The sequence below is a fragment of the Thunnus albacares genome, chromosome 12, assembly GCF_914725855.1.
Source record: "Thunnus albacares chromosome 12, fThuAlb1.1, whole genome shotgun sequence".
NCBI classification, from domain to species: Eukaryota; Metazoa; Chordata; class Actinopteri; order Scombriformes; family Scombridae; genus Thunnus; species Thunnus albacares.
Window position 1 is genome coordinate 13,871,918 of NC_058117.1, and position 13,059 is coordinate 13,884,976.

General features: G+C 42.1%; 1 protein-coding gene across 3 annotated transcripts; it reads right to left on the bottom strand.

Moving 5' to 3' along the window:
* Positions 1–965: 965 nt before the first annotated feature.
* On the bottom strand, positions 966–12,474 carry acsl3b (acyl-CoA synthetase long chain family member 3b). Of its 3 annotated transcripts, none has more exons than XM_044368567.1 (15): positions 12,240–12,474; positions 8,856–9,307; positions 7,965–8,142; positions 7,762–7,871; positions 7,441–7,579; positions 6,756–6,906; positions 6,413–6,536; positions 6,175–6,246; positions 5,884–6,023; positions 5,386–5,558; positions 5,143–5,217; positions 4,861–5,052; positions 4,660–4,774; positions 4,269–4,426; positions 966–4,025 (listed from the first exon to the last, which is right to left on the bottom strand). In XM_044368567.1, exons 2-15 carry the CDS (start codon positions 9,204–9,206, stop codon positions 3,868–3,870), a joined length of 2,136 nt encoding a protein of 711 aa, XP_044224502.1. In that variant the 5' UTR covers positions 9,207–9,307; positions 12,240–12,474; the 3' UTR covers positions 966–3,867. The 3 variants fall into 3 exon arrangements, with proteins under 3 accessions (XP_044224502.1, XP_044224504.1, XP_044224503.1); XM_044368569.1 differs by having other exon boundaries at positions 6,756–6,903; positions 12,240–12,473; XM_044368568.1 differs by lacking the exon at positions 12,240–12,474 and adding an exon at positions 11,343–11,365.
* Between the last annotated feature and the right edge of the window lie 585 nt (positions 12,475–13,059).

Below are 13,059 nucleotides of genomic sequence, written 5' to 3' on the forward strand. Positions count from 1 at the left end.
ATATGATGTGTTACAGCTGCAAACCTCAAAGCTGTGAGTCAGATTGAGTCAGAACAAATCAAACGAATCAAAGTGGGAACAAAGTCAGGAGCAGGTTTACACTGTTGTACAGGAAATATGAAACACTGGCATTGTTAATTCACTGTAGCTTCTATACTGCTGATTAGGGCTGAACACTTCTAAATTAAGTAGATAATCAGAAAATGTATATTTTTGCCATTTTTTTTTTAAACAAAAGTGACCCACTTTTCTCCTTCTCAAATATATTGCTGGTTAATTTGCTCATTTTCTCAGTGTTGCATGATAAATTGAATTTTTTGGGAAACTGTAATGAGCAATTTTTACTATTTTCAGACATTTTAAGGACCAAGCAATTAATCAATTACTACATGATTCTGCAAAAATAATCAGCATATTTATCATTAATGAATGTAATCTTAAGTTTAAGCCCTACTGCTGATACCAAACACAGATCAGGGTCTCCCTTCCACAATGAATTGGTCATCTTTGTGCCAAGATGCTGCATCAAGGTTTTTCTCTTATACAAATACAGCAGCAGGAGAGCAGGTGTGCCTGGAAGGAACAGGAAGACTTCTTCCTTGAATAAATTGAATGATTTCAAAGGTCTGTGATTCAACATATTGTGAAAAACAGTTATGACTTCACCTGCAAGGAAAAAAAAAACCTCTTTGTTTACTAGCTCTGACTGAAGGTTGACTCCCAGAACTGCATGTTCTGTTAGCGTTGATGCACCACACACACACACACACACTCTTTCACAAACCACATTCACTCAGACACACTGGCCTTCGTTGCCATAGAAACTCTGGTTTCAGGATGATTCTAATCAAGCTGCTGATCGTATCAGTCACACGTTACGCCCCACCGAATGTGTTCAGGTGTTCCGACACACTCATGCGCACAGACACACACACACCTCTAAAACACATAAAGAGCACCAGTGATTACAACACAAACTTTTATTTCATTACATAATTTTCAAGGCCAAATCACAAATAAATAAAGGAAGGAGACACTTGCAATGGCCGGCTTGCAGGGCCACTTAACCACACAAAACAAAAGGAGGAGACCTGAAAAACCGGTCAGTAACAAAGATTATTAAATATGTTAATAGGGTGCTTTTCACCTGTACAATTATTGGTAGTTTTAAAGAACTTTGATCATTGATACCTCCCCCCCCCCCTCTCAGCCTATTTACAATACAAGTGAAAACAACAGGAGTGGTGAAATTCATCTTCGCACCACCCATCGTCGTTGCCTTGCTGTTAGTTCAAATGGATGTTTATTAGTAGGACACGGCGTGTGTGCTATCAACAAGACGCGGGGAATGCTTCACATTCTTAAGACCCCTGATGACAGCTCATGTGTGTCAGAAGGCAACTAGCCGCCTCTAGCCAGGCAGAGGGATAAGCAGCAAACAGCACAGTAAGCTACTGACTTTTCACTGAAACGTCAGGAGAGAGAAACGTTATAAAAAACAGGAAGGGAAAAAAATGGGCTCCCACTTCATCTTGATGGTACTGTAAAACTTTACATGCTAAAATAACCCTCCTGTATTAAGCTAGTAGACGTTTGATGAGAGAACTTGTTAGAGTACCTGACTGTACCTTTATTAATACTATATTTCTTCAGTACAAGCAAAGCATTCAAAGAGGGCAGCTGTGGAGAAGGATGTCGCCCTAGCAAAGGACCGCTGACCAAAAACTCTATTTAGTCTTCAGTCCATGAGCTTAATGAGAAGAAAGAAAGACTGAAGCAGGAGTGTCACTCGTCTGGTGCCATTCAAAGAATATCACCGCTAATCTGAAAACCTACAGTAATGAACATATGTTACACAAGAGCTCAAATAAATGGCAGTTGGCAAAAATCTGTAGACCGTTTTTTATATACATTGCACATACAGTATCATACACATAAACCAATTTGAAGATACAGAAATGGTATTTGCACTCTTTCATGTTTCACGTCTAAGTGAGATTATGATACATACCAGCAGTTAAATAAGTCTTCATAAGATGTTTCTTCAGTTGTTTGACTGGAGTGCGATTCGCTTTCTCTCTTTGTCTCTCAAATATATATATGTTCCAAATGCTTTGGTACAGTTGCACACTTTTCAACATGCAATTTCTATAATGCCAATATCAATTTTTTTCACTTTATAGTCTTAAAGAACTTTACATTGTTTCGCACAATATGTTCAAATGGGCTAAATCTAGACTTCCCTATCAGTGTGTCTCTACCATTCTCTCCTTTCCTACATGTGTTCTATGTTTATATTTCTACAGGTATGTAACAGGTCTAAACATTCATACACTACGGAGGGGCTGCTGTCTGTGCGTTCTTCCTTCCTACATACTTTAGTTTAAAATTTGTGTATAAATATTGCACATTCACTTTGTATTTCATATTTATAAGTACAAAAAAAAAAAAAGAGGATAAAAGTAACTAGACCTATGGCAAAAGTAATAAAATGCAGTTGCACCAATAAGTAAATGGGAGAGCAACCAATGAGAGGTTAACTAGTTTTCTATGGTAGGCTAAGTTCCCTTGGACACATCCATACGGTGCATATTGGTCATGACTGGAGGAATACATGGCGGACGTGGCAAGGCTACTGTATGTCACTGAACAAACTAAATAACCGATAAGACACAGGTTGCGAGGCATCCAGGGGCTCGTCAGATATGAAAAAAAAGGGAGCTCAGGCCAAAAGAGCTGGAAAAAAAAAAAAAATTCCTATGGATGCCTTTCTTATTGACGTTTGACCCTACTGCAAAGGCCGAGAGCAGAAGAGACTAAAGACTGGATCTCTTTTACTAGTCAAGTCAGTAAACACACACTCAAATATACAAACTTTGGGACACAGGCAAATAAGGGGAGAGAAAGACAAAGGCTTATATAAAAAAAAAAAAAGCTCATTAAAGTAAACAAAATAGTGATAAAAAACAGGGGGATAAAGAAAAAAAAACCCACAGAAAAATACTACCATAAAGTAAAAGTAAGAAAAAGTGTTTTTAAAAAAATCTTTGACGCTCAATCTCTATTGGCTTCGCGACACCGACTCCTCACACACAAAAATACTAAAAAATGGGTTTCAGAGCTGACAAACCGTACATGAAGGAAACACAGCAACACAGATTTAAAAAAAAAAAAAAGAAATTTAAAAATAATAGAGATCCCTGCATAGATTCCAACCTGAATGTTACTTAAAGCCCAGGAGGGATCCCCTCTATCAGGCACCGCTCGTGCTACCCCATTCCCCCCCCTGCCGGGTGTCTGCTCTACAGGACCATGCTGGACTGGTGGAAAGCTCCGGAGAGTCAGGGAGGAGAGAGGAAAAAGGGAGAGAAAAGCAACAGAGAGGGTGCGCTGACATTGATCCACATACGTCTAGCCTGACATTTGTTTCGCTTCGAGTCATGCAGGCGTCCGACTTCGTGTGCAGCCTCGGTTGCCGTGGCAACTCGAAGGGCTAAAACGCATCAAAGAGGAATGGTGAGCGCATCGCCACCACGCGCGTCTGACTGGTTCAGTCGTCTGTAAGGGACCTTCTGCCTTTTGGTCTTGACAGAGAGCTTTGAGCTGGATTCAAGAGTTTGTTTGTTTTTTTTTGTTTTTTTTTCCCCTTCTTTGATCGAAGCTGGTCGCAGGGAAGCCGAGGAGGTGGCGCATGGGTTGTTGCTTTGTGTGTGTGTGTGTCTGTATTAAAGTGTGCGTCTGTGTTTATTACCTGTATCGTAAGTATAACTCCTCTCCAAGTAGTCCTGGTAGTGGCTTCTGAGCTCCGTGTATATGTGTGCAAGTATAGTGTGTGTGTTTCTGTGTTTTCTGGAGTGTGTCTATGTGTTATTTTCCACCGTACAGCCTCTCAATGTCCTCTTGGTAGTGTGTTTTGAGCTCTTTGCGTTTTAGTTTGAATGCGTCAGTGACCAAGCCGGTCTCTGGAGTCCAGGGTTCAGCACTCAGCCGGATTTTCTTGGGGATCTCGAATCGCTCCAGTTTTGCTTGAGAGCAAACAAACAAACAAACAAAAAAAAAAAAATCACAAGTCAGAATGACAGATATGAGTATAACACTAGTGCAAAGTCTGGCGTGAGGAAGAAGAAGCTATCGCACCCGATCGGAACTGACAGCTCGGCTGAGAGAGACAGCAGTTGTATCACTTCGGTTTTATTAATACAGCTTTTAATGAAACATTTTCTCTGAACAAACATAAGTGAATTAGATAGAAAGGCTTTTCTCCCTACCTGAGATAGCAGCCTCAGTAATGATGCGGAGGACCTCTTTCTCCATCTGGGAGTTGTTACAGATCTCCTCCCATGTGCCCCTCACTTCCCTCTGCTCTGCCAGCGCCATTAGCTGCTTGTGGTTAGGCACCACGAAGCTGATCACGTACGACTGGTCACTGAAAGCAGATACAGAACAGTCCACATTAGGTTGTTTTGTATTGTAAATGTACATTTTATTGAGCATTAGCAGAGAAAAAAAATTCAGAGAGAAACTGAGACATAAAAAATAGACAACATAAGGAAATGAAATGTTTGTGTTTAGTTGGACCTGCTTTGAAAAAGGAACTTACTAAGATTTATACCAATACTTTCTTTTACTAGCGAGAAATGGGGAAAAAAAAGACTTTACCTGTTGGCATAGGCACAGATGTTGTCGATGAGAGGGCAGTTCTTCAGGACAGCCTCCACTTTTCCTAGAGAGACGTACTCGCCTGCCTGCAACTTCACCAGGTCCTTCTTACGGTCTACAGAAAGAGAACACGTGTCACAATCATAGCAGGTGTGTCACTTATACTCTTCGCAAGCAAGTGAGTTTTCCTCGATTCCTTACCGATGATCTTGAGGCAGCCGTCGGGGTGGAACTCTCCGATGTCCCCGGTGCAGAACCATCTCTGGCCCTTCTCATCCACAAAAAAGTCCTCTCGGTTCTTGCCTTCGTTTTTGTAGTAACCCATCGTTACGTTGGGCCCGCCGATCAAAATTTCCCCCCGTGGGTTGGGCTTGTCTGTGCTGAAGTAACCGCCTAAAGGAGCACAGAACCGAAGGATTAGAACAAAACTATCTATGTGCGTCTTCCTTTTCTCTAAAGTTGGTCTGTCGCCATCTGACTCACCCTCTTCCCAGTCCTTGAGCGTGATCTCGGAGCAAACGAGCGGAGCGCCGACCCTTCCCGTGCTGTAGTCCCAAACTGAAAAACACCAGCAAAGACTCCTGGCATTAGCGTGGTAAATGGAGGCAATTACTGCAAATCAAATAACTGTCCTTTTTAACTGCTCCTCTCTTAATTTCCCAAAGGGTGGCGAAAACAAGTGCTGCATTTCCTGCCTCCCTCTTGTCACGAAATCCATCCTCTTACCCTCACTGATGGTGCCTGCTCCGCAGGTTTCCGTCAGACCGTAGCCCTGCCCCACGGGGCAGCACAGGCAGATGTTCATGAAGCGCTGCGTGGCGGCCGAAAGAGGAGCTCCGCCGGAAAGCAGCACCCGGGTGTTCCCTCCAAGCAGCGCACGCACCCGTTTGAACACCAGACTGAGGAGGAAGAGAAAGAAGAAGACAAAGACTGAGCAAGCCATTCAGACTACTAAAAAGTTATCTATGAATCTGTACAACAATCAGGATATTGAGTGATGCTGTAGAATGCTATGTGCTAACACAATATCAGAATCAATATTATGCAATGATTCACATAGGCTTGAGAATGATTCCCTGCACCTTTTGTAGAGTTTGAGTGTCGGCTACATGAGGACTTTGGGCTAGGTTGTTTGCTCACGTATCACAGAGGACGCAAATGTCAACACAAGCTTGATAGGTTCAGCTCATGAATACATGTGTGTGTGTGTGTGTCATGTGATACCTGTCACAGAGAGGCGTGCTGTAGCCCTTGGAGATCTGCTCCATCTTGTAGTTGTAAGCCAGCACAAAGAGCGTCTTCTGGAATTTACTCATCTCCTCCACTTTAGTCATCACGTTCTTATAGATTCGATCCATGATCTCCTGCACACACCGGGCGGAAAACTCTCAGCACACGCTTTTGACATTTCAAGTCTGTCGTCTGTTGTTATTTGTTCACTTTGTTTTAAGCTGTATGATAAATAATGTCAGATTGGATAAAATTGAGTTTGCGCACTGATGGGAGAAGACTTACTGGTACAGCAGCCATGAGAGTAGGTTTCAGCACACTGGTATCACCTTTACTGCCCTTTTTTATCTTTGTTGACTGTGAAAAATGAAACAAGACAATTGATCAACTCTCAGAAGTGACCATAACTATCTTGAAGGAAAAAGATGACCTGAGTCTTAGTAATATATGAGACTGTAATGCACACGAGAGACAAACAGGAACAAATGTGTGTGTGTGTGTGTGTGTGTGTTTATACACTGACCTGGTCGGCTAGAGTCTGAGGGGAGGAGTATCCGATGCGACAGCCATGAGAGATGCACACCAGTTCGGCGCTGAGCTCTAAAACGTGAGCCAACGGCAGGTAGCCAATGTAGGTGTCTGTTTCACTGCCAGCACAGAAATAGCATCTGGTTAATTTCCACAATAGACACTTGGAGAAAAATAAAATGAAATGAAATACAAAAGAGACTCTGGACAGTTTTTTTTTTTTTTTAGGGGTGAGAAAAAAAGGTTTGATATTGTTTGAGAAGCAGAACACAAAAGATAAAGACAGAGAGGAAAAGGAAGTGTCAGAGAAGTAGCCTGTAAATTTGATATCGACATACTTGAGGTTAGGGATCCGCTCAGCCATGCCGGTGATGCCAGCAATGATGTTGCTATGGGAGATCATGACACCCTTGGGGATGCCTGTGGAGCCGCTGGTGTACATGATGACAGCGATGTCCGAGGGCTCTGGCTGTCTGCGGTCGACTGCTGCTGAAGAAGACAGATGAGAGGAGTGATGACGGTTAGACGGGAAGATCACCTCATACAGTACATGTATACAGACACAGAAATATAAAAATATGGTACGTCTGTTATCAATCTCAATGTATGCATTGTTTAATTACTTTTTACAATTTTTTTGTTTTTCATGTAACAGTGAAGGAATTTGGGCAACAAATATTAGAGAGAAGTGTATATTTCACAGGTATATTATGTGCTTTTCCTATTTCATGTTAGTTTTCTTTATAAAAACAAATGAAAAAAAGCATAAATAAAGCTCAAATGGTAGTTGGAGGACAAACATGACTTCTATTTCCCTTCATTTTCCTGAACAGTCGGCTAAAGATATTATGACATCGGGTGTTTGGCAAGTGTTGATCTGACCTCTTGCTGACTCGGTCATGCACGGCACATCACTCCAATTACAAGTCAGGGTGTTGGCTTTGCGCTAAGCCTCCATCACTGTACTTCCATTTCCCTGACAAAATTAGAAACCTTTTTAATCACATTGCACAAAACGCTCACCATTGTCAGGCCTGGATCCCATCTCCTTCACAGTGTCCATGTTGTAGATCGTGATGCCTCTCGGGATGTCTGGCCAGCTCGTGGGCTTACTGTCAACTACGATGACATACTGCAGCCTCGGAACATCGCACAGTATGGCCTGGAACACGTAGAGATGGATGTGAGTGGGTGGAAAGAGAGAGGAGGTGCGAGGGAAAAAAGTAATTATGCAAATAGAATTCAGGTCCATATCAAACCCTAATGTTACACACAATAACAACTGATGAGTTAACATTTAAACTGCATAGCCGGAGATGCAGGTAATGACTGTGACGCAGGTACCTTGAGACGGCTCTGAAGCAGGTCTTTGCTTGTGATGATATGCGTGACCTCTGTCTCGTTCAGGCCGTGGGCGATGGCCGCGGGTCCGAGAGTGGAGTACAGGGTGACGACTGTCAAATTAAAATCCAGGCGAACCGGTCAGTCATCGTGAGCGCTTTAGAAATGTTGCATGTTGAAAAATGTCTGACTTTCTGTCAACTCACGTGGGAAATTGTACATGAAGCAGGCCTGTGCTGCCACGATCCACTCGGCTCTGGTCTCACAGAAGATGGCAATGTTACACTGAGGCCTCTGGCCGAGAGCTGCCAGACCGCTGCCGAAACACTTTGCTGCCTGGTACGCTTCCTCGTATGACAGCCAGTTGTAGTTCCCCAGAATTACCTATACACACACACACACACACACACACACACAAAAGTATAGATGTAATATTCAGGATTATTTCCACATATGAACTTCTAAAAAGATAAATGTGCATATATTCTAGAGGTCTGGTAGTCTAAAAGCATCAGAGCATATTTTATAATCTTACACCAAATTAAACACCGACAGTATCCTAGTTGATGGAATTATTATGTGCACTGCTCTGCATTAGAATATTAAAATGGTTACATGGAAACCGCCGTGTAAGAGATTGCAGGCATTAATCTCAGGTTGCTTTACTGAAACTGGTGAATCTGAAAGAGGTTTCGATGTTGTTACCGTTCATGCAACATTTTTCATATCCGGTCGGTTAGCGCCATCTGCAGGGCTTTTTCAGCAATGCAGGTGTTAATGAGGAGGCTCTGAGCCTCTGAGACAAAGGATCAGTGACACTGCTCTTCCGCCCACATTCCTCCCACTGTGCACGGTGGCAGACTGAGCTGTCAGCCTCACAGACACAACCGAACTTCCTGTTATCCCACAGATTCACAAACCTTTATATAGTTCTAAACCACAATGTGGTAAAGAGGTACACCACGTTGACTAAAAACAGGCTGAAATCTTGTTCCTTCTAAAAGACAGTACATTTAAAATAAGAATGAATGAAACAAGGGGATAAATTATCTGCTGCATGTGTGCAAGAGTAGCAGGAACAGGATAATGTCCCTCACCTTCTTGAAGACCTTGCCGTTGGGCTGCAGCACATCCTCCTCACTCAGCACCTCTCTGGTGCCCAGACAGTCTCTCTGTGGAAACCTCCTGGCAGCGTATTCAAACACTTTATCCAGTGTGTCCACCCCGGGGTGCAGCCATGACACCAGCTTCTCTTGGCTGTTGATAGCCCTGTATGGACCCGCTGGGTGTCTGCTAACTGAGCGTGCCTTGATCCGACGAGCCCGCTCCAAGTTGCTGCCAGCTCCAGAGAAGAAGTACCAGGGTATGAAGGTGATGACAGAGTAGACCCAGACCACAGAGCGGAAGACCTGCAAAAGCAGGGGGTTCATGTCCTCCTTCAACTTCATCTTTTGAGGATGAAGTCACTGCTGAAGCTTCTTGAAGAAAAGCAACAATATATTGCACTCGGCACTCCGTGAGATTCTTTTCTGCAACAAGTTGACCAGACCTGGAGCACAGAGACACAAAAAATGAAACTTAAAAAATACAGTCTGCATACAAAACTGTATCAGCACATTTGGAAACATCGAATGTGAGCAGCAAACGTGAGCACGCAGACAGATTACTGCCTCCTGGTAAATTAATCCATGCTTGCCTGAAGTCCCATCTCTGCTTATTCTCAGCCCATTTCTCAGTCAGCACTATTTTTCTCACCAGATCTGCTGGCCCTGCTGCACAGAGGCCAGCCTTACAGATGAAGCATAATGCTGCACTTAAAATCCCCAAGACTGAGTAGGATTGCTGAAATTATTAGTTAATCAAGTGATTAAAAAAGGAACTGCCTCTCTGTTGTGGGTCAGACAAGGAAGCACATTAAGGGAACAATTAAGTTTCAGTAAACACAGAGAGACTATTATTAACTTCCTAATTAACTTGCTAATACATAGAGCTGAATCAAGCAGTGGTTGCCTCTAACTTTCTGACCATACACACCTTCTCTAAGCCTCTCCACTTGTTTGCAACTACACTATGAGATATAATAATGTTTGCAAATGCAGGATCATACCATGTGCTTCACTCTTTACTGCTCCTAAGTCATGCTGTTAGTTGTTTGGCTATACTGTAAAAACCTTTGGACCAACTCCAACCGTCTGTCGGACAGCTCAGCTATTTCTAGTGTATCCTTAGGGCCAGAGTGTAATTTGCAGTGTAACCCTGCAGCCACTGAGTCCGAGCATGCTAGAAGTAGACGCAGTGACTCATTCTGCAGCTTAGAAGGAGGGGACCAGAGGTCATGTGGGAGGTTGACACAACTTGGCCAGCTAATGTAACAGTGCTGAGAAGAATCTGACACTGGCTGATGACTCGGGCTGCCCTTGGACCTGACAAACACAGACTACAGCACATTCCATGTGAGGACCAGCAAGGCTACCCAAATCTGCTCACCTGCACTGTTCCACGCTCTTGAGCTCCAGTAAAGACTGTGATACCATTGCCAGTACAATATTATACTGCAGGGGCCAATCTGCTTCTACATAAATCTTGGTGATTGTCTCAAGCTGCTTGTGTGTTAGTGTGTGCATGTGGATGCTTGTGCAAGTGCTCCAAGCTTCTTCATGTGGATACTTAAATGAAAACCACAGATTCTAACCTCATAACTAGAAAACAATCATTTCAAAGTGAGTACACTGGTACTCCTGCCCATATCTATTATGAGACTGTGTATTTGTATAGTGCTTCCAGGCAGAAGACAAAAGGAGCCGATTCAAATGTTCCCTTTTCTCTGTATGAAACGGTTCAACCTTAAGGGTGAACATGTCTCACCTGTTTTTCAACAACTCAGATACCACAACCAACCGACACAACTCTCCTGTATCTGTGCAGAGAACGCACCCGCACACAATTCACCAGCAATGTCAGATGAAAAGTCACTCAGTTTCATTTTGATACTTGTAATACAGGTTCGGTCATTATGTAATATTCGTTGAATACAGTAGACACACCCAGCTGCTCTTGATACTTTTCAAAAAAGAATGTGACACATGATCAAGAGTGCAAAAAGCTGATGTGGGAAAGAGCAATTGGCATGTAACACACAGATAAAGACTAGAGCTGGGCAATATATCGATGTTATATCAATATTGTGATATGTGACGAGATATTGTCTTATGTTTTGGATATCATAACATTGTGATATGGCATAAGTGTTGTCTTTTCCTGGTTTTAAAGGCTGCGTTACAGTAAAGTGATGTAATTTTCTAAACTTAACAGATAGCTCTAGCTGTTCTATTATTTGCCTTTATCCACTTAGTTATTATATCCACATTACTAATGATTATTTATCAAAAATCTCATTGTGTAAATATTTTGTGAAAGCACCAATAGTCATCCCTACAATATTGTTGCAATTTCGATAGAGGTATTTGGTCAATTGCAGTATTAAATAAATTAAAAATGAACAGATGCAAAATGTTTTGATACGTAAAATATCTGTAATTCTATATCCATGAAAGCTGTGCTTTTGGCAGCCAGTCCAGCCATACCTACAGCAGTATGTCCATACATCAGGGGCATGTCCCAACAACCACGTTTATTGAGCCACCTGCATAACTCTGGAGCAGCAATCTGGGCCAACATTCCCAACACTAGAGGAAAAGCCACACCACATATTGTATTTCAATAGTTACTAAAGCATTCAGCCTTAAAAATCAATAGTGATGGTATCTATTACTTTCAAATATAATAAATTGTAACCACAGTTATCTGTGAGCATCTGGACAGGCAGATGATGATAAATTACAATCTTTCCGTTGAAGGCATTTGCCTCCGTGTTATTGTTTACATAATAAAACCAGATAATGTGTTTCATTTACCAAAGGCTCTAACCTCTGCTTTGATTGATTTATTGGACTGTTATAAACAAATTGTCTCTGTGTTCATCTTGAGCGAAGCAGTAGATATGGTGTCGTATCGATGTTTTTTGAGCACCTTATCTTAAAGACAGTAGCTATCGACGTTAGATAAGATCATAACACACCGCTGACAGATAAACTGCACAGAATTGTAGATAGCATGTGTGACGCTATCAAAGCCTAGCTCGGTAAACACATTCAACATTGTTACTAGCTAACAATAGGACATGTTTTCACTGCACTCCGCGTCTGAAGCTAAATCAGGTTAGCAGCTCAAAGACGCGCTAGCAGCTAGCAAAGTGGGAGGCTAGCTTTTTTTTAGCGTCTGTGAGCTACCATCTGCAGCTGTGGACTTGATAAAAACAGTTTATTGCACACAATTCGCGTAAAAATTAAGAGGTAACACAGTGTTGCATTGTACAAAAATGTGTAGCAAATTGAATGAGATGTAGCAAACCGATGTAGCAGACCGGTTGCTAACAATCAGACGCTCTCATCAACATCTGCACAGCAGCAACACATTCTCACCTTTTCTCTCCAGCGTTACGCCTGAGTCGCTGCGGGCTTGGATCGATTATATTTATCCTTGTAACCAAAGCTCTGGCATTATATTAATATAATCTGATAACACTGTGTGCCTGGTTATAAAATCACAATTGAGAGTATGTTATAAAACGACTATAAAATTGAGTAGCACAGTAAATCAGAGCATCACCGCACCGGGCCAGTACTACCAGCCCGGAAGCTATTGAGTGACGTAAGGACGATTCCCTGACAGCGATTGGAGCAGAGGAGGTGGCGCGGGGCGGCGGGGACGTCAGTCAGGTCAGGTTACTATCGGTCAGGAATGTTTTTCTTCTTCTTCTTTTAATTGTCTCGTGGTTTTAGGCGTTTTGCAAACAGCGAAATGGCGCCCGCCACCAGGTGGTATGGAGTGTGTAACTTTGCAAAATATAATTTTTAAATTAAATTAAACATTATAATGATATTTATTTATTTAATTTATATTTATAGTTATACATTTAATAATAAATTAAACATTTAATTAAATAACAACTACATTATTTTTTAAATCAACACCTTTATTGAAACAATTATACGACAAGTTTACAGCAAAAATAGTAAGTAAATTAATCAAGTAGAACTGTGGGTAATGATTCCTGTCACATTCAGTGAATCCAAACAATACATTTTTCCAAAGCAGTGATGTAAAGTGAGGGTAGATAGTTCAAAGTTCAATGTAGGCACCAGCTATGAAACCGGTCCAATAATTTACTGACTATTGAACCTGAACGGGATTCTGTGCCTGTAGTCCACAGGCTGTTGGTCCGGACTGGTTTTCCGTGAT

Coding starts and splice junctions, on each gene's coding strand:
- acsl3b (XM_044368567.1), bottom strand. CDS start 9,206: ATGAAGTTGAAGGAGGACATGAACCCCCTGCTTTTGCAGGTCTTCCGC. Junction 6,907..7,440: donor GGGATCCAGGCCTGACAATG/GTGAGCGTTTTG, acceptor TGTCTTCTTCAG/CAGCAGTCGACCGCAGACAG. Junction 6,537..6,755: donor GAGCGGATCCCTAACCTCAA/GTATGTCGATAT, acceptor CTGTGCTGGCAG/TGAAACAGACACCTACATTG.